Source organism: Nyctereutes procyonoides, unplaced genomic scaffold (genome assembly GCF_905146905.1).
Source record: "Nyctereutes procyonoides isolate TBG_1078 unplaced genomic scaffold, NYPRO_anot_genome, whole genome shotgun sequence".
Taxonomy (NCBI): domain Eukaryota; kingdom Metazoa; phylum Chordata; class Mammalia; order Carnivora; family Canidae; genus Nyctereutes; species Nyctereutes procyonoides.
This window is the reverse complement of record NW_026575142.1, coordinates 49,047,780-49,073,414: the sequence shown is the minus strand read 5'-3', so window position 1 is coordinate 49,073,414 and position 25,635 is coordinate 49,047,780. Positions and strand designations below refer to the sequence as shown.

General features: G+C 36.0%; 2 protein-coding genes across 2 annotated transcripts in view; one reads left to right on the top strand and one right to left on the bottom strand.

Annotated features, from left to right (window-relative positions):
- The window catches only part of CUNH3orf70 (chromosome unknown C3orf70 homolog), a 77,742-nt gene that overhangs the window by 13,463 nt on the left and 38,644 nt on the right, over positions 1-25,635 (top strand). The gene's annotated exons all lie outside the window — the stretch shown is intronic.
- Positions 1,546-2,050, bottom strand: LOC129498888 (60S ribosomal protein L27a-like). The gene has a single exon (XM_055308476.1). The coding sequence runs from the start codon at positions 2,030-2,032 to the stop codon at positions 1,586-1,588; it is 447 nt and encodes a 148-aa protein (XP_055164451.1). The 5' UTR covers positions 2,033-2,050; the 3' UTR covers positions 1,546-1,585.

Below are 25,635 nucleotides of genomic sequence, written 5' to 3'. Positions count from 1 at the left end.
TGTATGAGAATTCTTGTTGCTCTACATCTTTGCTAGCATTTAGTATTATCAGGGTTCCAGATTTTGGCCATTTTAATAAGTGTGTAATGAACTTTAATTTGTGTTTCTGTGATGACATATGATGAGTATCGCTTATATGCTATCTGTATATCTTTGGTGAGTTGAGTTGTCTGTTGAGATCTTTGAACTATTTTTTTAAAGATTTTATTTATTTATTTATATGTTTAGAGCGAGAGCACATGAGCAGCGGGAAGGCCAGAGGGAGAGAGAGAGTGAGGGAGAGAATCCCAAGTAGACTCCTCACCAAGCACAGAGCCAATGTGGGGCTTGATCTCACGACTGAGACTATGCACTGAGCTGAAACCAAGAGTTGGATGCCCAGTTGATTGAGCCACCCATGGGCTGCTGGCCCATTTTTAAATCGCATGTCTTGTAGAGTTTTTAGAGTCTTTGTATATTTTGGATAGCAATCCTTTATCAAATGTGTGTGGTTCTTTTTATTATATGGTGCCAAATTATGTTTGCTAACAGCTTATTAAGGATTTTTATGTCTGTATTTATGAGGGGTGTTGATCAGTATTTTTCTTTTTTGTGTTGTCTTTAGTTTTGGTATCAGGGTAATAAAGGTTCATACAATGAACTAAGAAGTTTCTCTCTCTCTTCTGTTTTCTGAAAGAAATTATTTAGAACTGATGTTAATTTTAATTTTAATTATTTGGTAGAATTCTCTAGTGAAATCATCTGGGCCTGGAGATTTTCTTTTTGGGAGTTTTAAATTACTAATTCAATTTCCTTTATAGTTAAGAAGTTCTTCAAATTATTACTAATTGGTAAACCATGGTAGGTTATCTTTTTAAGGAATTGGTTTGTTTCATTCTAAGTTGTCAAATTTATGTGTGTAGAGTTGTTTATAGTATTCCTTAATTATACTTTTGATGCTTGCATAGTCTGTAGTGATATCCCATACTTCATTCCTAACATTGCTAATTTGTATCTTTTTTCTTTATTCCTTGTCAGTCTTGCTTGGTCTGTCAATTTTATTGACAGTTCTTTGTTTCATTAATTTTTTCTATTGTTTTTCTGTTTTCAGTGTCATTGATTTCTCCTGTCATCTTTATTATGCCCTTCTGCTTGCTTTGGGTTTATTTTATGCTGCTGCTTTTTTATCTTCTTGAGGATGGAAATTTAAGATTATTAATTTAAGACTTTTCCTTTTATTTTTTTTAAGATTTTATTTATTTATTCATGAGAGACAGAGGGAGAAGCAGCCTCCCTGCAGGGAGCCCAATGTGGGACTCGATCCCAGAACTCTGGGATCATTCCCTGAGCTGAAGGCAGATGCCCAACTAATTAGCCACCCAAGTGCCCCTCTTCTTTACTAATATATGCATTTATTGCTATAAAAATCCCTCCCAGCACTGCATTAGCTGTGTACTACAAATTTTGAGATGTTTTATTTTCATTTTCATTCAGCTCAATGTATATTTTGATTTCCTTTGAAACATCTTTCTAACCCATGGATTATTTATTTATTTATTTATTAAAAGCACTTGTTAGCATTTAATGAACCTCCCCCTATGTGGCTTCAAGCTACTAGAATGCAGGCGCCCCCCACACCCTTTATCTTCTCCTCAGCTCTTCTACTGAAGAATTTGGCCTTCATGATGACAGGCTGTTTTGGGAGCTTTCCCTTTCCCAAAACTTTGTAGTAGCCCGATCGCACCACATCGATAATAGGAGCAGCTCCAGTCTTGTTTTTGGCAGCATTTACCTGTGTCTGCTCACTGACTAAGGTCCACAGTTTATCAAGGTTGACAGTTGGGCAGAAGCTCTGGTTCCTCTTTAAGTGGTAATGTCTCATACCGACTTTTCCAAAGTAACCTGGGTGATATTTGTCGAAGTTGATCCTGTGATGATGCATGCCACCAGCATTACCCCGGCCTCCTGGGTGCTTCCGGTGTTTGCCGATGTGGCCGTGGCCATGGCTCACGTGGCCCCGAAGTTTCCGGGTCTTCCTCAGTCTGGATGGCATGTTGGCGGCCCAGAGGAAAAAGGGCCATGGATTATTTAAAAGCCTTGTTTAGTTTAGAAGTGTTTGGAGATTTTCCTGTTACTTTTATGTTTAATTGATTTATAGTTTGATCTCCTGTGGCCAAGAATACACTTTGTATTATTTTAATTCTTTTAAACTTGTTGAATTTTGTTTTATGGCCTAGATGTCATTTAATTGTCATGTGACAATTAAAAAGAATGGGTATTCTGCAGTTTTTAGGTGAAGTTCAGTAAACATCTACTAGATCCTGTTGGTTGATTGTGTCGTTGAGTTCTGCATCCTTGCTTATTTTATGTCTAAATGTTAAGTCAGTTGCCAAAAGAAGAGTGTTGATGACTCCATCTAAATTGGGAATTTATTTATTTCTCTTTCAACTCTGTCAGTTTTTGCTTCAGTTCTGTTGTTTGGTGCATATATGTTTAGAATTACTATGTTGTCCAGTCAGATTGAGCCTTTTTTTCATTATCAACTGTTCCTCTCTGTCTCTGGTAATTTTCTTTGCTCTTCTTTTCTACTTTATCTGATATAGATACAACACAACTGCTTCTGTATATTTAAGGAAATCATCAACAAAATGACAAGGCAACTTACTGAATGGGAGAAAATATTTTCAAATGATATATCCAATAAGGGGTTAATATCCAAAATATATAAAGAACTTACATAACACCAAATAATAATGATAATCATTTGATTTTTACAAATTCAGAGAACCTGAATAGACATTTTTCCAAAGATGACAGACATCAAACAGACACATGGTGGGCAGCCTGGGTGGCTCAGTGGTTTAGCGCTGCCTTCAGCCCAGGGCATGATCCTGGAGACCTGGGATCGAGTCCCGTGTCAGACTCTCTGCATGTTTCTCCCTCTCCCAGTGTCTCTCATGAATAAATAAATAAATAAATAAAACCTTTAAAAACTAAAAACAGACAGACACCTGGAAAGATGCTCAACATCATTAATCATCAGGGAAATGCAAATCAAAACTACATTGAGCTATCACCTCACACCCATTAGAATGGCTAGAATAAAAAAGACAATAAGTACATGTTGACAAAGATGTGGAGAAAAAGGAGTCTGTGTGTACTACTGGTGGAATGTAAATTGGTTCAGCTGCTGTGGAAAAACAGTATGGAGGGAGATTCCTCAAAAAATTAAAAACAGAAATACCATATGATCCAATAATTCTATCACTGAGGATTTACCCAAAGAAAACAAAAGTACTAATTCAAAAAGGTATTGAGATGATCGTACGATTTTTATTCTTTGGGTGGTATATCACATTGATTTGTGAATTTTTTTTTAAATATTTTTTTTCTTTATTTATTTATGATAGTCACACACACACACAGAGAGAGAGAGGCAGAGACACAGGCAGAGTGAGAAGCAGGCTCCATGCACCGGGAGCCCAACGTGGGATTCGATCCCGGATCTCCAGGATCGTGCCCTGGGCCAAAGGCAGGTGCCAAACCACTGCGCCACCCAGGGATCCCCTTGATTTGTGAATGTTAAGCCATCCTTCCATCTCTGAATTAAATCTTGCTTGATTTTGGTGAATGATCCTTTTAATGTACTGTTGAATGTAGTTTGTGAATATTTTGTTGAGGATTTTTGTATCTGTGCTATTCAGTGACACAGGTCTGTAGTTTTCTTTTGTGTATGGTGTCTTTGTTTTGTTTTGGTATCTGTATAATTCCAGCCTCATAGGATGTATTTAGAAGCCATTCTCCCTCTTGTACTTTTTGGAATATTTTGAGAATGGGTATTAACTCTCCTTTAAATGTTTGGTAGAATCAGCTGTGAATAGATCTACTCCTGCACTTTCGTTTTTTAATAGTTTTTTTGATTACCAATTCAATTTTATTACTTGGTCTGTTGGTCTGTTCAGATTTTCTGTTTCTTCTTGATTCAGTTTTGGAAGACTGTATGTTTCTTGGAATTTAATTATTCTAAGTTGTCTAATTTGGTGGCATAGGATTTTTTTTATAGTAGTCTCTTGTAATTTGTATTTCTGTAGTGTCTATTGTTACTTCTCTTTTGTTTTCAATTTCATTTATTTGGTTTCTTTTTTTTTTTCTTGATGAGTCTGGCTAAAGGTTTATTGATTTCGTTTGTCTTTTCAAAGAACCAGCTCTTGGTTTAATTGGTCTTTTCTATTTTTGTTTGTTTGTAGTTTCCTTGTCATTTATTTCTGTTCTGATCACTTATATTTGAATTTTTTATCTTAATAGGTAAGGAACTATTTTTTCCTAGCTGCCTTCAAGATTTTTTTGTCTTTAGTTTTCAGAAGTCTGAATGTGATGTGTCCTGGCCTAGATTTTTTTTGGGTTTATCCTGTTTGTGGTTTGCTCAGGTGCTTGAACCTATATGGTATGTCTCTAGCCAAATCTGGGAGGTTTTCAGTCATTATTTCTTTAAATAATTTTTCCACTCTGCTGTTTTTTTCCTTTCTTCTGGGGACTTCAGTAACACAAATATTAGATGTTGTTGATGTTGTTGTTGTTGCTATAGTCCCATGGCTTTAACAGCTCTGTCCATTTTTTTAAGTCTGTTTACTCTTTTTATACAATTGGGTACTTTCTGTTGTTCTATCATCCAGGCCATTGAAATTTTGCTTTTCCCATTCTTTCGTTGAGCCCATCCAGTGAGCTTTCTGGTTTAGTTATTATATTTTTCAGTTCTCATATTTGATTCTAATTTTTCTGTTTGCTGAGACCATTTCTTTTTTGAGACTTTCTGTATTTGCCTTTGTTTCAAGCATACTTATAATTGCTCACTGAAGTATTTTTTGAAATAATGTCTACTTTAAATTTCTTGTCAGATTATTCTAACATCTTTGTCATCTCAATGTTGGCATCTAGTGATTGTCACTTTTCATTCAGTTTGAGTTCCCCTGATTTCTTGGTAGAAGTGATTTTCAGGTGAAACCTGGGTTTTTTTGTATTATAAGATTCTTGATCTTTTTTTTAAAATAAATTTTTATTTATTTATGATAGTCACACAGAGAGAGAGAGAGGCAGAGACACAGGCAGAGGGAGAAGCAGGCTCCATGCACCGGGAGCCCGACGTGGGATTCGATCCCAGGTCTTCAGGATTGCGCCCTGGGCCAAAGGCAGGCGCCAAACTGCTGCGCCACCCAGGGATCCCAAGATTCTTGATCTTAAACTCTCAGGTTTTGCCAGATTTTTTGATACCACTCTAGCAAGGGAAAGGGGCACTTCCTTATTACTGCCAGGAAGAGGTAGAAGTCCAGGTGCTACTTTCAGCCTCTTCTGAGACCTAGAGGGGGAGTACTGCTTGTTACTGCTAGGTGGGAGTGGCTCTAGCTCTCCAAGGGGTTTCCACTGACCCCACAGTAGGGATGACTTCATTACCTTAACTTTCCACTAGATCTCTGACACCACTTGAGTTAAGAAACCTTATTCGAGCTTTTCAGCATTAGAAATCCAGTTTCTTTCTCTTGTCTTTGCTGTCATGGATTAGGTGGAGTACACAGTTTTTTCTCTGATGTTAAGTTTTCTGTCGTTCTAGGTTGCTCCTTGTCCTTTGGCTAGAGAGAGCAGACATATGTTGGGGCATCTTTTGTCTGGTTCTATTGGCTTTTTTGGTTGACATTTTGTCCAAGCCTGGCATATAAACCCACACAAAAAAATTGGGAACTCGCTGCCATGTTGTTACTTAGATCCTGAGATTGCTAGCTGCTCAGCCTTCTTTTCTTCCTTCTTAGAACTCATCTTCTGTTTTATATATAATGTCTAGGGGTTTTAGTTGTACTTAGTACAGAAGAATAGGAAAAAGTATGTCTACTTCATCTTCCTGGAAGTATTTGTCTCTATTGATTTGATTTTAGTTTTTGGGTATGTACTAAAAAATCAAAACTATATTATATAAAGAAAAACTGAGAAAAATCTCACTTATATTTCTGTACCTTCTACCCCATTCCAATTCACCTCCTCCAGATACACATTTTTTAAATTTTCTGTTGTATTTTGCGTTTCTTTCTACAGAAGTAAGTGTATTATGTGTGCACACACATTTGTGTATTTATGTGCACATATACATTCTTATTTCACTTTCTTAAACCAAGCTAATCATACACTATTATTGCCTCATGCCTTTTTAGTTTACTATTTATTTCTAAAAACCATTTACTAGCCATTCATGGAGATCCTTCTCATTTCTTTATACATGAATAGTGTTCTGTTGCATCTATATGTGCAGTAGATTTTTAACCAATTTTGTTATTGCTGGGCATTTTGGTTTTTTCCTCCTATTTTGTCACAATTAATGTTGCAGTGCATAACTGGTATATATATATTGCTATATTTTTGTAGTGGTGTATCTTTAGAGTGAAGCCCTAGAAGTGGGATGGCTGGATCAAAGAATAAATGCATATTTTTTGTTAGATTTGCCAAATTTTGCTCCATATGGGTTGTACCATTTGTCTTCCTGCTAGCAGCACATAAGAATGCCTATATTTCTCACAGTCTAGTAGAGTGTTTTGTCAAGCTTTTGAATTTTGACTGATGTGATTGATTAGAAATGATACTTCATTATATCTTTAGTTTTCATTCCTCATGTTATAAGTGATGTTGGGCATATTTGTATTTGTTTTTACATTTTTCAAAGACATTTTCATTAAAAAAAAAAAAGACATTTTCACTGAGTAGAGACTTCCAGTATATTGAATACATTATTCCACTTTTTTTCTGATCTCATTGTTACTATGGAGAAGTCAGCTGTCAATTTGTCATTTCTTTGAAGGTTATCTCTTTCCCCTCTGCTTTCATATAGTCTCTTTGTCTTTGGTATTACACATTTTATTGTGTTTCTTTATGTGATATTCTTTTTCTTCTGTTTGGGATTCATTTAGCTTTTTTAGTCTGTGGATTGATGTCTTTTCTCAGTTTCAGAAAATACTTGACTATTCTTCAAATTTTATGATTTCCATATTCTCAATATTTCTTTCCTTTGGAACTCTAATTAGTTGAGTTTTATATTTTTTACTTTATCCATGACTTTTAAATTCTGTTTCCTATCATGAATCCCTCTGTCATTCTATCTTGCATTCTCAATAATTTCTTTAGATATGCCTTCTGGTTTACTAGCTTTTCAATTGGGTTTAAGCTGTTATTAAATTAATCTATTGAATTTTTTACTTATTGTATTATAGGCGTTCTATTTAGTACTTTATCAAATAGTCATTTTGAAGACTTGCTCATTTTAATAATTACCTTGTTTTTACTCATCTTTTCAATTCCTTTTACTTCTGTAAACATAACAAGTATACTTATTTTATATTCTGTTTCTGATTGCTCCAGAAGTTTTGTAGATCTGATTCTACTGGATTTCCTAAGAGTCTTGTTCATTTTTATATCTTGTAATTTTTTTTTTTAACTGTGAGCACCTACTTCTTGGAATGTTATCCATGGGCATTCCTCCAGCCAAGATTTGCTTTCATTTCTGCCTACTGTCCTATGGGCACTATTAGTACAGGATTGCTTTAAAGTAAAGAAATAGCTTGACATATTTGGACCACTGGGAAGCATGAAGTTTGGTTAAAAATGATAAAAGGACAGCTTTTGCTTAGGAGTGATTTTTTTTTTTTTTTTTGCCTTCTCTTCTCATATGTCGTTAAGTTTCAGATTTATAAAACCCCTGCAGGAGTATGTTTGTTTTTAATTTACTATTATCACACTGATATCAACTTCATGGGGAATTTTTTCTTAGACTGTTTGGTAAGCCTTAAGCTTTGTCTCTTGAACAAAGCTCCCAAAAGGGTATATAAACCAAAGCTCAAGTTCACCTATTTCTGCACATATCCTCAAAGTAAATACCATGTTCATTTATACATTCATTTCACTGAGTTTCTGTCTTTACTTAGATTTTGCCCTTATAATTCCATACTTTTTTCATCAATGTAGTGGGAATATTAAAATGTTTTCTAGCATTTAAAATTTATGTTTGGCAGGAGGGTTAGCCTGGTTGCCTAGTAAACCATACAATTGGAAACAAATCTATTTTTAAAATTCCTACCGTATGGTATGTCTTTTTAAAAGTTGCTTCAAAGCTCTTTTTGGAACAACTTGGAGTATAAATATATGTATATATGAATTCAGTATAAGAGGCAGTAAGTACAATAATGATCTTGTTAGCCAGACATTAGACTGTAGAAAACTCTACTCTAACAAGGTATTACCACTTGGTTCCTTTTTGTTGAGTAGTAAGTGCCTCCATTCAGATCATGTAGGAATTATCATCTGATCAGAGACTTAATATGGTTAACTTTTGGGTCAAATTACAACTTATATAAAATTATTTTGTGGGTAAGGTGATAGCCATTTGATTGCTTACACTTTTAGCCTGGCAATCATTTAAGAATTATTTTTTAAAGCCACAATGAGATACCACTTCACACACACTCTGAGGCAGTAATACAAAGGGAAGATAATAAGTATTGGCAAGGATGTATAGAAATTAGAACCCTCATGCATTTCTGGTGGGAATGTAAAGTGGTATAACCAATTTGGAAAACAGCTTGGCAGTTACTCAACATGTTAAACATAGATTTATCATATGACTTAATTTCACTCCTAGATATATACTCAAAAGAAGTGAAACATGTCCACATAAAAACTTGTGCACAAACGTCATAGAAGTATTATCCATATTGTCCAAAAAGTGGAAACAACCCAAATGTCTGTCAAGTTGATGAGATAAATAGGTATGATCTATCCACACATGGACTGTTACTTGGCAACAAGAAGGAATGAAGAACTACTACTGGTACATGCTATAACATGAATGAACCTTGAAAACCTTGTGCTAAGTGAAATAAGCCACACCATTCACATTGGTATGATTCCCTTTGTGTGAAATACCCAGAATAGGTAAGTCCATAGAGACAATAGATCAGTGACTTCTGCTAGCTAGAGGAGGGAAGAATCGAGAGTGTTTTAGGGTTTTCCAGAGAAATAGAACCTGTACAAAACACACACACTCCCCACACACACAACACACAGAAAAGGAGATTTATTACGATGAATTGGCTCCTGTGATAAAGGAGGCTAAGTCCTACTGTCTGCCATTTGCAAGTGGAGACCCAGGAAAGCTGGTAGTGTAATTCATTTTGAATCTGAAGGTTTGAGAACCAGCAATGCTGATGGTTTGAATCTCAGTATGAGAATTAGAGAAGATGAGGTGTCCCAATTTAGGCAGGTAGAAAACAATAAGTGGTGAATTCCTTCTTCCTTTTCTTTTGTTCTTTTCAGCCCTCAAGGAATTGGATGATGCTTACCCACATGGGGGAGGGCAGTCTACTTTACTGAGTCTGTCAAATGCTAATCTTGTCCAGAAACTCCTCCACAGACACACCCTGAAATAATGTTTAACCAAGGCACAATATGATGACAAATAATTTTATGGTTGACATAAAATTAATCAGAGAGTGACTGCTAGTAGGTATGGGGTTTCTTTTCAGGATAATGAACACGTGGAATTAGGTAGTGGTGATATTTGCACAACTTTGTGAATACACTAAAAACTGCTGGCTTATATACTTAAAAGGATGAATTTTATAGTGTGTGAATTATATGAATAAAAAAGTTGTATGAAAAAAATCTTAATTTTATATCTTATATTGAGAAATAGATTTCCTTTATATTTATTTCTAGCCCAGACTTCAGAGGAAAAAATACACATATGTTTTGAGAGAAAGGAGAAGAGTGGAAGTGTGTGTGTGGGAGTGTATGCACATGTACACGTGTGCACACTTGTGTGAGGGTAGGGGAATGTGGGCAGAGAGGGAATCTTAAACAGGAGCTGGACTTGGGGCTTGATCTTACAACCCTGAGATCATGACCTGACCTGAACTGAAATCAAGAGTCCAACACTTAACCAACTGAGTCACCCAGGTGCCCCAGGAAAATATTTTTACGGAGTCATTTTGTTATATAATTGATATAACATGAAATGACTTCATAGGAAGAAATCAACAAGAAAAGTAGAGGGAGTTTTTTGTGTTTGTTTTTCTGGGGTGTTTTAGTTTTTGCTGCCTTTTTTTACGTACTACTAATTTACCTTAATTAAGAGATTATATTTTAAGAGGTGCAATGAAGAAGGAGCTGGCTCCTATTTTAGTTGCTCATTTTGAGAATATCTCTAAGCCAAAATATCACAATTTGTTTAGCTTTCATTGCATAACCAATGATGAAAATATTACTTATGTTTTAATTTGTTTATTGTTAATATAGACTTTACTTTTTGGATGTTATATCACTTATTCTCTAGTCTTCTCTTAACTCAGAATGATATGAACAGGTATGTTATTTTTTTTGGTTTGAATATAAATATTTTGGTAATTGAACAAGTCTAAAATTGCCTTCTTAATAAGTAGATTAAATAGATTAATATTAGATTTTTCTTAAAATAACTGCCTTTTGTTGTATGTACCTTTAATAATTTATACATTTACTATATTTTGACTTTCCTCTTTTGCCTTGGCAAATTGTAAACTCTGCTTTTCTTGTGTTATTAATTTTGTTAAATGGCACAGTGTTTGTCTTATTAGCCATGTTCTGCTTACATTGTATAATGGCTGTTTTTATAAAATACTAGATTTATAATCATGATCTGTTAATTCATTTTTTAGTATATATAACATAAGAGGGTCCTAATGCTTGTGAATAATATTAATAAGAATGTAAAATTGGAGAAATTTAAAAACCATGTGAGTCTAACTTGTTACTTTGAATATTTTCTATAACCCTTTTTCAAAATGGTTATCAGCCTCTATATAGGCTTAGGAAGCTGGAGAGTCTATCTTTGGGCAGTGTAATTATTAGCACGTTGTTTCTAATAATGACAAGTCCTACTTCCTAGTCCACTTCAGATCTCTACCTCTTGTGGGTTTTTTTTTTTTTAATTTATTTATGATAGTCACACAGACAGAGAGAGAGAGAGAGGGGCAGAGACACAGGCAGAGGGAGAAGCAGGCTCTATGCACCAGGAGCCCAACGTGGGATTCAATCCCGGGTCTCCAGGATCGCGCCCTGGGCCAAAGGCAGGCGCCAAACCGCTGCACCACCCAGGGATCCCCAGATCTCTACCTCTTTATCCTAGTTGCCCTTCTAGAGCTACACTCAGGTGTACTCCATTTATCCATCCAATATTAGCAGAGGAAGAGGGAGAAGCAGGTCCCCTGCTGAGCAGGGAGCCTGAAATGGGATCCCAGGACTCTGGGATCATAACCTGAGCCGAAGGCAGACACTTAACCAATGGAGCCACCCAGGTGCCTCTTAACTCTTCATTTTGATATAATTTCAGACTGAGGAAAATATTACAAATTTTTATATACTCTCCACCCAGATTTCCCCAAATATTAATATTAATTTTCTATTTTTGCAGTATCATTATCAAAATCAGGCCTGTGTGTTTTGTAAGGCCTGTAAGTTAAGATGGATCATACATTTTTATTAAACTTATAAAGAGTTATTAAAAAATCAAAGGACTATGTGATGGAGACCTTATGTGGCCCACAAATCCTAAGGTATTTGCTATATGGCCCTTTACACAAAGGTTTGCTGATACCTAATCTAATCCATGGACTATTCAAATTTCCCCAGTGGTCCTACTACCAACATTCTTTTCTTGCTCAGGGTCAAATCCAGGATGCCATGTTGTATTTAGTTGTTATGTCTTTTTTTAAATTGGAGCAACTCCTCAGTTTTTCTTGACCTTGATAAGTTAAGAGTATCGGTCAGGGGATCCCTGGGTGGCTCAGTGGTTTGGCGCCTGCCTTTGGCCCAGGGCGCAATCCTGGAGTCCCCGGATCGAGTCCTGCGTCCGGCTCCCGGCATGGAGCCTGCTTCTCCCTCCTCCTGTGTCTCTGTCTCTGTCTCTGTCTCTCTCTCTCTCTCTCACATGAATAAATAAAATAAATAAATCTTAAAAAAAAAAGAGTATCGGTCAGTTATTTTATAGGATGTCCTTCAAGTTGGGCTTGTCTGATATTTCCTCATGTTTAAATTTAGAGAATATACAATTTGGCAAACTAGCTTTTTAAAAAAATGAACATTTTATATAGATTGCAATCACATTGTAGAATTATGATATCTTAGTTTTCAATATGAGAACAATACAGGCATACCTCATCTTATTCTGTTGTGCTTCGCTTTACAATAATACTTTGCAAATACCGCATTTTCTGCAAATTGAAGGTTTGTGGCAACTCCATGGAGCAAGTTTATTGGTTCCATTTTTCCAACATTTGCTTAATCTGTGTCTCTGTGTCACATTTGGCAATTCATGTAGTATTTCACACTTTTTCTTTGTTATGGTGACCTGTGCTCAGTGATCTTTGATGTTAGTATTGTAATCGTTTTGGTGCCACAAACTGCTCCTATAGAAGATGGCAAGCTTAATGGATAAATGTTGTGTGTCCTGACTGCTCTACCGACTGGCTGCTCTTCCATCTCTTTCCCTCTCATTGGGCCTCCCTGTTCCCTGAGACACAACATTGAAGTTAAGCCAGCTAATAACCCTCTAGTGGCCTCTCAGTGTTAAAGTTAAAGGAAGAGTCCATTGATGTGGCAAACTTTATTGTGTCTTATTTTAAGAAATTGTCAGTTACCACCCTGATCAGTCAGCAGCCATCAACATTGAGACAGGATCCTCCATTAGCAAAAAGATTATGACTTGCTAAAAGCTCAGAAAATGGTTAGCATTTTTAGCAATAAAGTATTTGTAAATCAAGATATGTACTTTGTTTTTTTAGACATAATGCTATTTTACTCTTAATAGACTATAGTATCAAAAGTTAAACGTAACTTTTATATCCACTGGGAAACCCCCCAATTTTTTTTTAGGGAAACCCCAAAATTGATTTGATTTGCTTTATTATTTGCTTTATTACAGGGGTCTAGAACCTAATTTACAATATCTCCAAAATATGCTTGTACAATTGTAGATGACTCCTCTTCTATCCCAGTGTTAGGATACTTATTTTTCTGTATTTTTGAATGGTACTATTTATTTTTTTAAACAATAGTAGTCAGGAGATACTCTCTGCTGTTACTTATAATGGCTTTTTGTTCAAGATCTACTGAGTATATTAGAACTGTTACCAAAAATGAGGTTTTGTTTTAGTATTGCTTGTCTTTTGAGATAGTATTAAATATTATATTTATTTTTTTAAAGATTTTATTTATTTATTCATGAGACAGAGAGAGAGAAGCAGAGACACAGGCAGAGGAAGAAGCAGGCTCCATGCAGGGAGCCAGATGCGGAATTCGATCCCGGGTTCCAGGATCACACCCTGGGCTGAAAGCAGCACTAAACTGCTGAGCCACCCAGGCTGCCCTAAATATTATATTTAAAGAGCTAAGGCCTTTATTATACTTTTAATTTAATATTAACTGTCTCTATCTACAAAGTGCTTTTATTATTTAGCAATATCAAACCCCATTTAAATAACAGACTTATTAACAGCTTCTAGCAGCCTGAGAAGCTGTTTTAGAATTGATACACATTTCACATGTGAAATTTTAATTGTGCAAATTTGCTAAAGCTGTGATACTTATATATTCCATTCAAGATATGATCAGTATACTTATTTCTGTATTTAAATTTAAATTGACTTTTTTTTTTAAGGTTTTATTTATTTATTCATGAGAGACACAGAGAGGCAGAGACACAGGCAGAGACACAGGCAGAGGGAGAAGCAGGCTCCATGCAGGGAGCCCGACGTGGGACTTGATCCTGGGTCTCCAGGGTCACGCCCTGGGCTGAAGGAGGCGCTAAACTGCTGAGCCACTTGGCTGCCCTGGATTTACTTTAAACAGAATTACAGGATCATATGAGCCTCAATGAGAAGTTTTCCGTTTTATGTACAGCTATCATTTTGATAGTCCTTTATTTTGAAGAGGGTGTAAAAGTGATAATTAATAATAAATTAATTCACTAATCTCATTCAATTATTGCCTCTCTGAAAAATGTAATAATTTAAAGACCAAACTTTCATACTTAGAAACTTTCTTTTCTTTTTAGGACTTATTTATTTAGGGGTGCCTGGGTGGCCCAGTTAAGTGTCTGCTTTGGCTCAGGTCATGATACTGAAGTCTGTAGATTGAGCCCTGTGTCAGGCTCCCTGCTCAGCAGTAAATCTGCTTCCTCTGCTTCTCCCCCTGCTTGTGTTCTCTTACTCACTTATTCTCTGTCTCTCAAATAAATCTTTAAAAAAATAAGTAAAGGATTTATTTATTTTAGAGGGAGAGGGAGAGAGAATATGCAAGTTGGGAGGAGAGGGAGAGGGAAAAGGAGGAAGCAGACTCCTCACTGAGTGTGGAGCTCAGTCACACCACCGCAACCCCAAGATCATGATCTGAGCCAAAATCAAGAGTCAGTTGCTTAACCATTTGAGACCCCAGGTGCCCCACAAACTTTCTGTTAAAAAAATAGGTAATTGAATTAAAAATATAATCAATGAGGGGCCCTAAATGACTATTTGTTAAATGATTTAACACAGTTAACATTATTTTAAATTACTTGATTAGGGACATCTGGGTGGCTCAATGATTGAGCATCTGCCTTTGGCTCAGGTCATGATCCTGGGGTCCTGGGATTGAGTCCCACATCAGGCTCCCTGCAGGGAGCCTGCCTCTCTCTCTGCCTGTATCTCTGCCTCTCTCTCTGTGTCTAAGTGAAATAAGTGAATTATACTCCCTAGTTCTATCTATGTTGCAAATGACAAGATTGCATTCTTTTTATGGCTGAGTAATATTCTATTTATGGCATATATGTATGTACCACATCTTTTTTATCCATTCATCTATCGGTGGTTACTTGGACTGCTTCTATAATTTAACTATTGTAAATAATGCTTCTATAGATATAAGGGTACATGTATCCCTTTGAATTAGTGTTTTTGTATTTTTGGAGTAGATACCCAGTAGTGTGATTACTGGATCAAATGAGTTTGGAGCTGCATGAGTTTGCATTCCCACCAATAGTGTAAGGGGATTCCTTTTTCACCACATCCTTGGCAGCACTTGATATTTCATGTGTTTTTTATTTTAGCCATTCTGATAGGTATGAAGTGATATGTCATTGTGGTTTTGATTTGAAGTTCCCTGGTGATGAGTGATGTTGAATATCTTTTCATGTGTCTTTTGGCCCTCTGTATGTCTTCTTTGGAGAAGTGTCTATTCATGTCTCTGCCCATTTTTAAATTGGATTGTTTTTTTTCAGTGTTGAATTGTATAGTTCTTTATATATTTTGGATACTAAACCCTTATCAGATATATCATTTGCAAAAATCTTCATTTCATAGGTTGACTTTTAGTTTTGCTGGTTATTTCCTTTGCTGTGCAGAAGCTTTTTATTTTGGTATAGGTCCAGTAGTTTATTTTTGCTTTTATTTCCCTTGCCTCAGAAGACATATGTAGAAAAATGTTGCCACGGCTGATATCCGAGAAATTACTGCCTGGGCTCTGTTCTGGGATTTTTGGGTTTCAGGTCTTACATTTAGGTCTTTAATCTATTTTTCAAAATTGCTGTGGCTGTTTGGGGTCTTTTGTGGTTTTGTAGGTATTTTAGAATTTGTTCTATTTCTGTGAAAAATGATGTTGGTATTTTGATAGAGATTGCATTAAATCTGTAGATTGCTTTGGGTAGTATGGACATTTTAACAATATTTGTTCTTCCAGTCCATGAGCATAGAATATTTTTCCATTTATTTCTGTCATCTTCAGTTTCTTTCATCAGTGTTTTAGCTTTCAGAAAATAGGTCTCTTATCTCTTTGGTTAAGTTTGTTCCTAGGTACTTTATTATTTTTGGTCCAACTGAAATGAAATTGTTTTCTTAATTTCTCTTTGTGCTGCTTCATTTATATATAGAAATGGAACAGATTTCTGTATGTTGATTTTTGTATACTGAGACTTTACTAAATTCATTTATCTGACCCAGTAGTTTTCTTGTGGAGTCTTTTGGGTTTGGGCTTTCTATATATAGTATATATAGTATCATGTCATCTGCAAATAGTGAACGTTTTATTTCTTCTTTACCAATTTGGATACCTCTTATTTCTTTTTGTTGTCTGATGGCTGTGACTAGGACTTTCAGTATTATGTTGAACAGAAGCTGTGAGAACAGACATCCTTATCTTATTCCTGACCTTAGGGGAAAAGCTTTCAGTTTTTCTCCATTGAATATGATATTTGCTGTGGGTTTTTCATAAAAGGCCTTTAATATGTTGAGGTATGTTCCCTCTATACCTACTTTGTTGACACTTTTTATTATGAATGGATGTTGTACTTTGTCAAATGCTTTTTCTGCATCTATTCAAATGATCATACGGGTTTTTTTATCCTTTCTATTATTGATGTGATGTATCACATTAATTGATTTGTCAATATTAAACCATCCTTGCATCTGAGGAATAAACACCACTTGATTGTGGTGATTTTTTTTTTTTAATGTATTGTTGGATTTGGTTTGCTGGTTTTTTTTTAAGGTTTTTGCATCCATGTTCATTAGCGATATTGGCCTGTAGTTCTATTTTTTTGGTGGTGTCTGTCTGGTTTTGGTCAGGGAATGCTGGCCTCATAGAATGAACTTGGAAGCTATACTTCCTCTTCTATTTTTTGGAACAGTTTGAGAAAAATAGGTATTATCTCTTTAAATGTTTGGTAGAATTCACCTGTAAAATCGTCTGGTCCTGGACTTTTGTTTGTTGGGAGATTGTCTTCTTTCTTTTCTTTTTTCTTTTCTTTTAGATTTTATTTATTTATTTGAGAGAGAGAGAGAGAGAGATCATGAACAACGGGAAGAGGAGCAGAAGGAGAAGCAGGCTCCCTACTGTGCAGGGAGCCTGACATGGGGCCTGATCCCAGGATCCTGGGATCAGGACCTGAGCCAAAGGCAGATGTTGGGAGGTTTTTGATTATTGATTCAATTTCCTTGCTAGTAATTGGTCTGTTCAAATTTTGTTTCTACCTGCTTCAGTTTGGGCAGATTATATGTTTCTAGGAATTTATCCATTTCTTCTAGGTTGTCTAATTTGTTGACAAATATGTCTCTTGAAAGAGACATAATTCTCCCTTGCAATTGTTTGTATTTCTGTAATATTGGTTGTTATTTCTCTGCTCTCATTTGTGATTTTGTTTGAGTCCTTTCTCGTTTTTTTTTCCTTGTTGAGCCTAGATGGAGGTTTATCAATTTTGATTTTTTTCAGAAAACCAGTTCCTCATTTCATCGATGTGTTCTATTGTTTTAGGTTTCTGTATCATTTATTTCTGCTCTAATTTTTATTATTTCCTTCTTTCTGCTGCTTTTGAGCTTTGTTGCTCATGTCATATCTCTTTAGCTGTAAGGTTAGGTTTCAGTTTTTTTCTTGCTTTTTGAAGTGGCCCTGTATTGCTATAAACTTCCCTCTTAGAAACACTTTTGCTATATTCCAAAGGTTTTGGACCATTGTTTTCATTTGTTTGTTATTTTCATTTGTTTCCATGTAATTTTTTTGTTTCTTTGATTTCTTGGTTGACCCATTCATTGTTTAGTGCATGTTATTTAATCTCCATGTATTTGTGGTCTTTCCTTTTTTTTTTTTTTGTGGTTGATTTCCACTTTCATAGTGTTGTGGTCAGGGAAAATGCATGATATGAATTCAGCCTTTTTTAAATTTGTTGAGACTTTTTTTGTGGCCTAATATGTGATCTATTATGGAGAATGTTCCATGTGCACTTGAAAAGAATGTGTATTCTGCTGTTTTAGGATGGAATGTTCTGAATATGTGAAGTCCATGTGGTCCAACCTGTCATTCAAAGCCAGTTTCCTTATTTTCTATTTGGATGATCTGTCCATTGTTATAAGTGGGGTGTTAAAGTCTCCTACTATTAATGTATTACTGTTTTAATTTACCATTGGGTAATAGTGTCTATAATGTATTTGGATGCATATTGGGTTCATAAATATTTATAATTGTCATATCTTCTTATTGGATTATTCCCTTTATTATTATATAGTATCCTTTGTCTTTTGTTATAGTTTTTGTCTTAAAGTCTATTTTATCATGTATAAATACTGATACCTTGGCTTTTCTAAGAGCTCTTTTGGAGAATGTTCTATGATAGTGAACACACGGGCTATATCCCTGTTTATCCCTTATGATCTTCCCTGAACTTTGTCATATTTGTACAATCTCTCAGCAAAGCAAACAGTATGTATTTGCAGTATTTTATTATTTTTTTGAAGGAGGAGGGGCAGAAGGAGAGGGAGAAAGAGAATCTTAAGCAAGCTCCACACTTGGGGCAGAGTCTAATGCAGGGCTTGATCTCACAACCCTGAGATCATGACCTGAGCTGAAATCAAGAGTTGGATGCTTAACTGAATGAGCCACTTAGGCTCCCCTATTAATTTTAATACAAAACTAAGGTCTTCTTTTTTCTAATTCAATTTTCCCAAAATATGAATTGTGGAGATATTGTAAAGCTTTGTGAATTTGTTCTTTAATTATTTCAAGAACGACTCTTTGATTTGTTGGTTCTTATGCATAATTCCACTTTTAGTCACATTCTGACTTGAGAGAGACTTGCAGAATGTGTGTCGCAGAAAACATGGTGCTTTTAATGACCTAAAAAAAGTGAGAGACATTTTTGTTCTTCATTCAGCAAACTGTTCTTGAATATCTGATGGTGCCAAGTACTGTTCTAGAAATTGAGGCTTCAGCAGTGAACAAAACCCAAAAGTCCCTATCCTCATGGACTTTCCAGTGATTATTAACAATGAGGTTTAAGGTTTGTTGCTTCTATGGGATCATAGTCATTTGAAGAAAAAAAAAAACTAGTCTTTAGGTTTTGTCTTAGGTACTAGGAAGATAATTTTTGTGTGTATACAGTTTCTTTTCTCAAAAAATGTTTGGATAATGTGATCTCACAGACACTATAAAAGCCAGTGATTATGGGGAAGACATGGTGTTTATTGTCAGATACATCTGAGTTTGAATTCTAGCTTTGCCGCTTGTATTCACTTGGGTAGTCTCAGATAAATAACTTCTTTGAGGCTTAGTTTACCTATTTGTGGACTGGAGATAATAGTTGCATTGTAGAGTTTTAGTGAGAATTAGAAATAGTGTAATTTTTTGAAGCACTGGCAGCTACCTTTATCTTCTTATATTCTTTATAATGCAGGCTTGTAGGCAACAATGACAGCAACAACAGGAAAGCAGGGCCTAGGCCCCAAGATCCTAAGGCTTCTAGATATCCATCTGAGTTATTCCATTCATAGGGATTGGGATTGAAAACTGACGATAAAGGAGCATTTGGGGAGGATGATGAGGTCTTTTAGATTTAGAAAAGTTGATTAGATCAGCATCAGCAACTTTCTCTTAGAAACATTGTTTTAACTTACCATTGGATACCAACATAGCTACTACAATGTAAAAATTTTTCAAAAGTTGATTTTATTGTACTAATTCTAGATACCTGAATTTGGGGTTTCTTGGGCAAGGAGAACAGATAACTAGGCACTGTAGTGCAGTAACTATATATTTGCTTCTGAAACAAAATCTCTTTATACAGGGCTGAGCCAAGGCACATAGGTACCCTGGAAGGCTACTAATTTAGCGTTTCTAAACTGATACTATTTAAATATTTTGTTCAACGTTTATTTATGGGGAGTGAAGAGAACTAAAAGTTGTATGTCTTGTGTTCATCAAGTACATTTATTATGGGCTCCTAAGTGGAATATAACGTTTTTATTCTCACCTGTAAGTTGCAAAATACTCAGAAATAGGTGGTCTCTGCAACTTCCACATGTAAAGCTATCTACTTCAGCCACAACTGCTCCAATTTGTAATTCATTATAAAATGTGGAATCCTGAATTTACTGGGGTTCTGTTTTTTATTTATCCCTTATAAATTGGCATCATAGACCTTGCTGCCTTGTTCTTTATCCAGTGCTATCCCTATATATGCATAAAACGACAAATTCTCCTCTTTTTCCAATATCTTCATAGGAAAAGAGAACCTTGTTAGATGAGTAATACTTTAAATTGGAAAATAAAAGATCATTGTTCTATGCCATGTGGAGGTAGAGATTGGCTCCAGGAGAGACTCTTCTGTTCATTCATTCATTCGTTCATTCATTTTTTTAAAAGACTTTATTCATGAGAGAGATTGAGAGAGAGAGAGAGAGGGAGAGGCAGAAACATAGACAGAGGGAGAAGCAGGCTCCATGCAGGGAGCCTGATGTGGGATTTGATCCTGGGACCTCAGTATCACGCCCTGGGCTGAAGGCGGCGCTAAACCACTGAGCCACCCAGGCTGCCCTATTCATTCATTTAAATTATTTAACATATTGTGTTGTTAGTTTCAGGGTAGAGTTTAGTGATTCATCACTTTTTTTTTAAGATTTATTTATTTATTCATGAGAAACAGAGAGACAGGCAGAGACATAGGCAGAGGGAGAAGCAGGCCCCCCGCAGAGAGCCTGATGTGGGACTTGGTCCTGGATCCTGGGATCACTCCCTGAGCTGAAGGCAGATGCTAAACCATTGAGCCACCCAGGCATCCCTGATTCATCACTTTTATATAATATCTAGTGCTCATTACATCAAGTAATGATGTAATGCCCATCCCCCAGTTACCCCATACCCCTACCTCTTCCAGCAACCCTTCATTTGTTCCTTACAGTTAAGAGTTTCTTATGATTTGCCTCTGTGTTTTTATCTTGTTTTATTTTTCTTTCCCTTCCCCTGCATTCTCTATTTTGTTTCTTAATTTCCACATGAGTGAGATCCTGTAGTATTTGTCCTTCTCTGACTGATTTTGCTTAGCACCACTATTCATTTATATGGACAGTTTGTTCCTCTGTATCAAGCACATGCATGCCAGACTTATTGAGCACCTTTTATCTGCCAAGCACAATGCTAGATTTGTTAGAAAATAAAAATATGAGTAAGAAACATCTTCCCTTAGGAATTTAGAGTCTCTTAGGGATGGAAGAAAACTAACATTTAATGAGCATGTATAGTGTACTAGACACTATTAAAAGCTTTCACATGCATTGTCTTCTGTGAGTCTAAGTGGGTATCATTACTTCATTTTGAAGGGCAGATAGTATAGGGGTTCAGAATATGAAGTCCACAGTCAGACTGTTTGGGTTCAAATTCAGACTCCCAACACTTATTGGCTGTATGACTTAAGGCAACAAGTAAACTACTTAGGGCAGCAAGTAAACTACTTACCTTCTCTGGACCTCAATTTCCCTATCTCTAAAAGGTAATAATATAACCAATATCATAAAGTTATTGTGAGGATTGAGTAATTTAATATGAACAAAAGGACTAAAATATATGTGGGACATAGTAAGCACTATTATATAATTCTCTTTAAAGGATAAATAGCTATTCATTAATTGATGGAGCTAGAATTCTCTCTCTTTCCCTTCACCTTACTCTTGATGGTGCTGATGTAAGACAATGAGCAGCACAGAGTTTAGGAGAAATAAATACTGTTAATAGCAGTTCTGAGGAGAGAGTACTTAATGCTGCATGGGGATTAGAAGGAGTCCTTAATCTTGGTCTAGATGAATGAGGGAAATTCCATTTGGGAAAGGGATATTCCAGAAGACAAACTTCTGTAAAGCAGGGATCATGTTTTAATAGTAACCCCAGTACCCCAGTGACTGGAAGACAGGCGCTCAATAGCTAATATCAAACTGAATTGAATTGAACAAGCGGAGAATGGAGAATGTGAGTATTGAAGCTCTGAGGGTACCGGTACCAGATCCTTGTTTCCTCCTTATCTGTCCTGGAGAGTTTTACTTTTTCATTTATCTCAATCAGTAATGACCTCAGATAGCCTACCCTACCCTTTATCAATGTAAATAAAAATCAGTGTAGGAAAAATTTCACAGTACTTTTGTCTTTGGTCTAGTTGAGCAGAACACAAAGAGAAGATCTGATAAACAAACAAACAAAAAACACAGTTGCTTCCCTTTCTTTGAAATTGTGTAAACCAAAACATTATTTACTACTCTGACCTACAAAATAAGTGAATCAGCAGTTAGAAACGAAGGAAGGTCTTCTCTTTGTATCTGGGCCTGAAATGATATTTGTTACCACTGAAAATGGGAAGTAGAATAAGTTACTTTGAGAGGCTAGCAGGGTGGAGGAAGTTACTTAGTGTCAAGATTCTCAAATCATACAAGCTTTGAGCCATTTTTGTTGTTTTAATGTCATGGCATAGGATTTTTTCTATTCTCATTTTTAATATCCTACTTTCAAAGATGTGACAGATTATATATTGTTTCTGCTTGCTCATTTTAAAGTTATTGAACATAGGGATTTATTGGTAAGTTGTTTATTAGTTTTAAAGGGTTTTTAGGATAGGGTAGGGATAAATTATTGAGTCATTTCTGTGATTAAAGAGATTTCTTTCCACATGGATGTATACTATTTTTTCATGAACTTGTTTTTTAAAAAAATGTTTCTAGGGATCCCTGTGTGGCACAGCGGTTTAGCGTCTGCCTTTGGCCCAGGGCGCGATCCTGGAGACCAGGGATCAAGTCCCACGTCGGGCTCCCTGCATGGAGCCTGCTTCTCCCTCTGCCTGTGTCTGTGCCTCTCTCTCTCTCTCCCTCCCTCCCTCTCTCTCTCTCTCTCTCTCTCTGTGTGTGTGTGTCTATCATGAATATATAAATAAAATCTTAAAAAAAAGATAAATAAAAATTAAAAAATGTTTCTAGAGGCACTGTTTTTACAACTACAGCTGTTGCTTGGTTATCCCAGAAATGGAGGGTGTAAGTGTTGTGAATAATTTTTAACGGAATATAATTTAAAATTAATTTCAGATTAGATTTTAGAAATAAGAATTTTACATTAACTATAGTTTGTAGATTTGTGGATCATAAAGGTATAACATCTGGTTTGATGAAAAATTTCACTTTTTGTTTCATAATGTTATAAAAGCACTGGCTGAAGTCTTGAGAGTTGACACTTTCAAAGAATGCATGCTGTGGCAGTGAGTACCACAGGTTTTAAGCAGCAATTAACTGTCTAATTTAATGTGACAAATAATGCTGATTTTTAATTATTTGATTATTATTGGTTTTGTTGCTTCTGTATTTCATTTGAAAATTAGTTTCTGCTTTGTAGTTGTATAAGAGCTATAAGCATAAAAGATTTATACTTAGTTTTGTTTGTATTTTAGGGATAGCTTCAATTTTTTTATTAGCATGCTAATCTCAAGGGGAAAATCTTCTGGGCAAATCATCATGTGACCTTAACAAATCTTCTCAGTCTCTCAATTAAAAAATTGAGTGTTGCCCTGCTGCTCTCCACATTCTCCACATGTCAAGTACATATGGACTTTCTTTTTTTTAAATTTTTTTTAACTTTTATTTATTCATGATAGTCACACACAGAGAGAGAGAGAGGCAGAGAGAGAAGCAGGCTCCATGCACCGGGAACCCGACATGGGACTCGATCCCAGGTCTCCAGGATCGCGCCCCGGGCCAAAGGCAGAAGCCAAACCACTGCGCCACCCAGGGATCCCCCACATATGGACTTTCTGAGGGGAGTCTGTTTACTTGGATGTTTAAAAAAGTATTTTTAGGGGAGGTGGGGGGGCACTGAGGAGAGCACTTGATGGAATGAGCGCTGGATGTTATACTATATGTGTGGGCAAATTGAATTTAAATAAAATTCTTTAAAAAAATAAAATTCTTTAAGTATTTTTATAAGCAGTTATTTCTAGATCTTCTTAGACACTTTATGTAAGTTAATCTTATGTATCTTTTTAAGGAATTAGAGGTTAATTAGCCTTTTTTTCTTAAAGATTGAGACAAAAAGTTTAAAAACCTTATACTGCTACCACATATCTAGCTTTTCTATAGTGTTTTCTTATTTATTATCTCACTTTTAGGCCCACTATTTAAATTAATTTCTCTCCAGCTTGTTTTAGCTTTAATGACAGTGCATTGGTTTTTTTTACTTTTACTTTCACATCTTGTGGTTCTGGATAGACAGCCCATAATGATCTTCAGGCATATAAAAGGGACATCTTACAGGCAATGATAGAAAGATATTTTCTGTTATTCCTGGGTATGAGTTAAGGGAGATGGGGAGTTTCAGTAGAAAAGACAGCTAAAAGATACCTGGAGAACTTTTCTGACACAGTGAAATGGATTCTTAAAAAGCTATGGGATCTCATCTGGAGATTTGAATGTGAAGATTTAAAATAATATTTTAATGGTATAATTATCAGTGCAGTAAGGGAATGGACAGGAGATCTCTGGCATGTTTATGAATCTGTCAGTGGACTGCACCTTCTACCTGTGGCTGGTTTTGTGGTCATGTGACTGGGCAGTTGGATAGGCCCTACCCTTAGAAGGGCTTTGTGCTCAGTTTTATTATTTGGTATTGTCATCTTGAAATTCTTAAGTTTTGGACAAATGACCTGGATTTTTGTTTCGTGCTAGGAACTGCAAATGATACAGCCTATTTCCCAGCATTGTTCAAAGATGAGTTAAAACACGTGAAAGTCCATTCTGAGCCTCCCCAGTGCACTGTGACTTCTGCTTCCTACATTATTTCCTGGGTGTCTCTTGTCAGCTGCCTATACCTTGAGGCACCCAGGAAAGTTATTTGGGATTCCTTGCTCTAACAGTAATGACCTTATTCTACAGCTGTTTTGTCACCTGTCCCTGAATTTCACTTCTCTGAAAAGACAGTTCCTTCAACCTGTGACTCACATATCCTTTTTATCATCTTGCAACAAGATCTGTAAGCTGTCTTACCTGGAAAAGGGACCTAGAGCTTTCTGCTGTCAGAATTTGCTAGCTATGTTTAAGACAATGGCAGCCTGAACTCCAACCACCATATTATTCCGTGATTTTGTATTTTTAAATTCAGGAAACCAATTAAGTTTTAAATAGTCAACTTAATAAGTTAAAGAGTGGTTACAGTGATAAAATATATAAGAAACTGCTTAGAGGGATCCCTGGGTGGCGCAGTGGTTTAGCGCCTGCCTTTGGCCCAGGGCGCGATCCTGGAGACCCGGGATCGAATCCCATGTCAGGCTCCCGGTGCATGGAGCCTGCTTCTCCCTCTGCCTATGTCTCTGTGCCTCTCTCTCTCTCTCTGATTATCATAAAAAAAAAAAAAAGAAACTGCTTAGAGAAGTTGGGCATTATAGAATTGTAAGGTGTTTATCATTTTTAATTGGTACTCTTTTGTACTTACTATGATTCTTGTTTTCTTTTTTAAAGATGCAGGTTTGTTGACATGTAACTTACAGTAAAATTCACACGTTTTTAGGTGTACAGTTTTATGCATTTTTAACAGATATAGGCAGTTGTGTAACCACCACCACATCAAAGTGTAGAATATTTCCATCACCCCAAAAGATCCCTCAAGCCCCTTTGTGGTCCGTTCTGTCTCCAGTCCTAGCCCTCGAAACCTTTAATCTGTTTTTGTTCCCTGTAGTTTTGTCTTTTCTAAAATGTTTTCTAAATGGAATCGCATAATACACAACCTTGTTACTATACTTTTTATAGTATTCCAAAATGTTATATAAATGAAATT

Excerpts from the sequence above, each read along its gene's own strand:
- LOC129498888 (XM_055308476.1), bottom strand. The coding sequence starts at position 2,032 with ATGCCATCCAGACTGAGGAAGACCCGGAAACTTCGGGGCCACGTGAGC.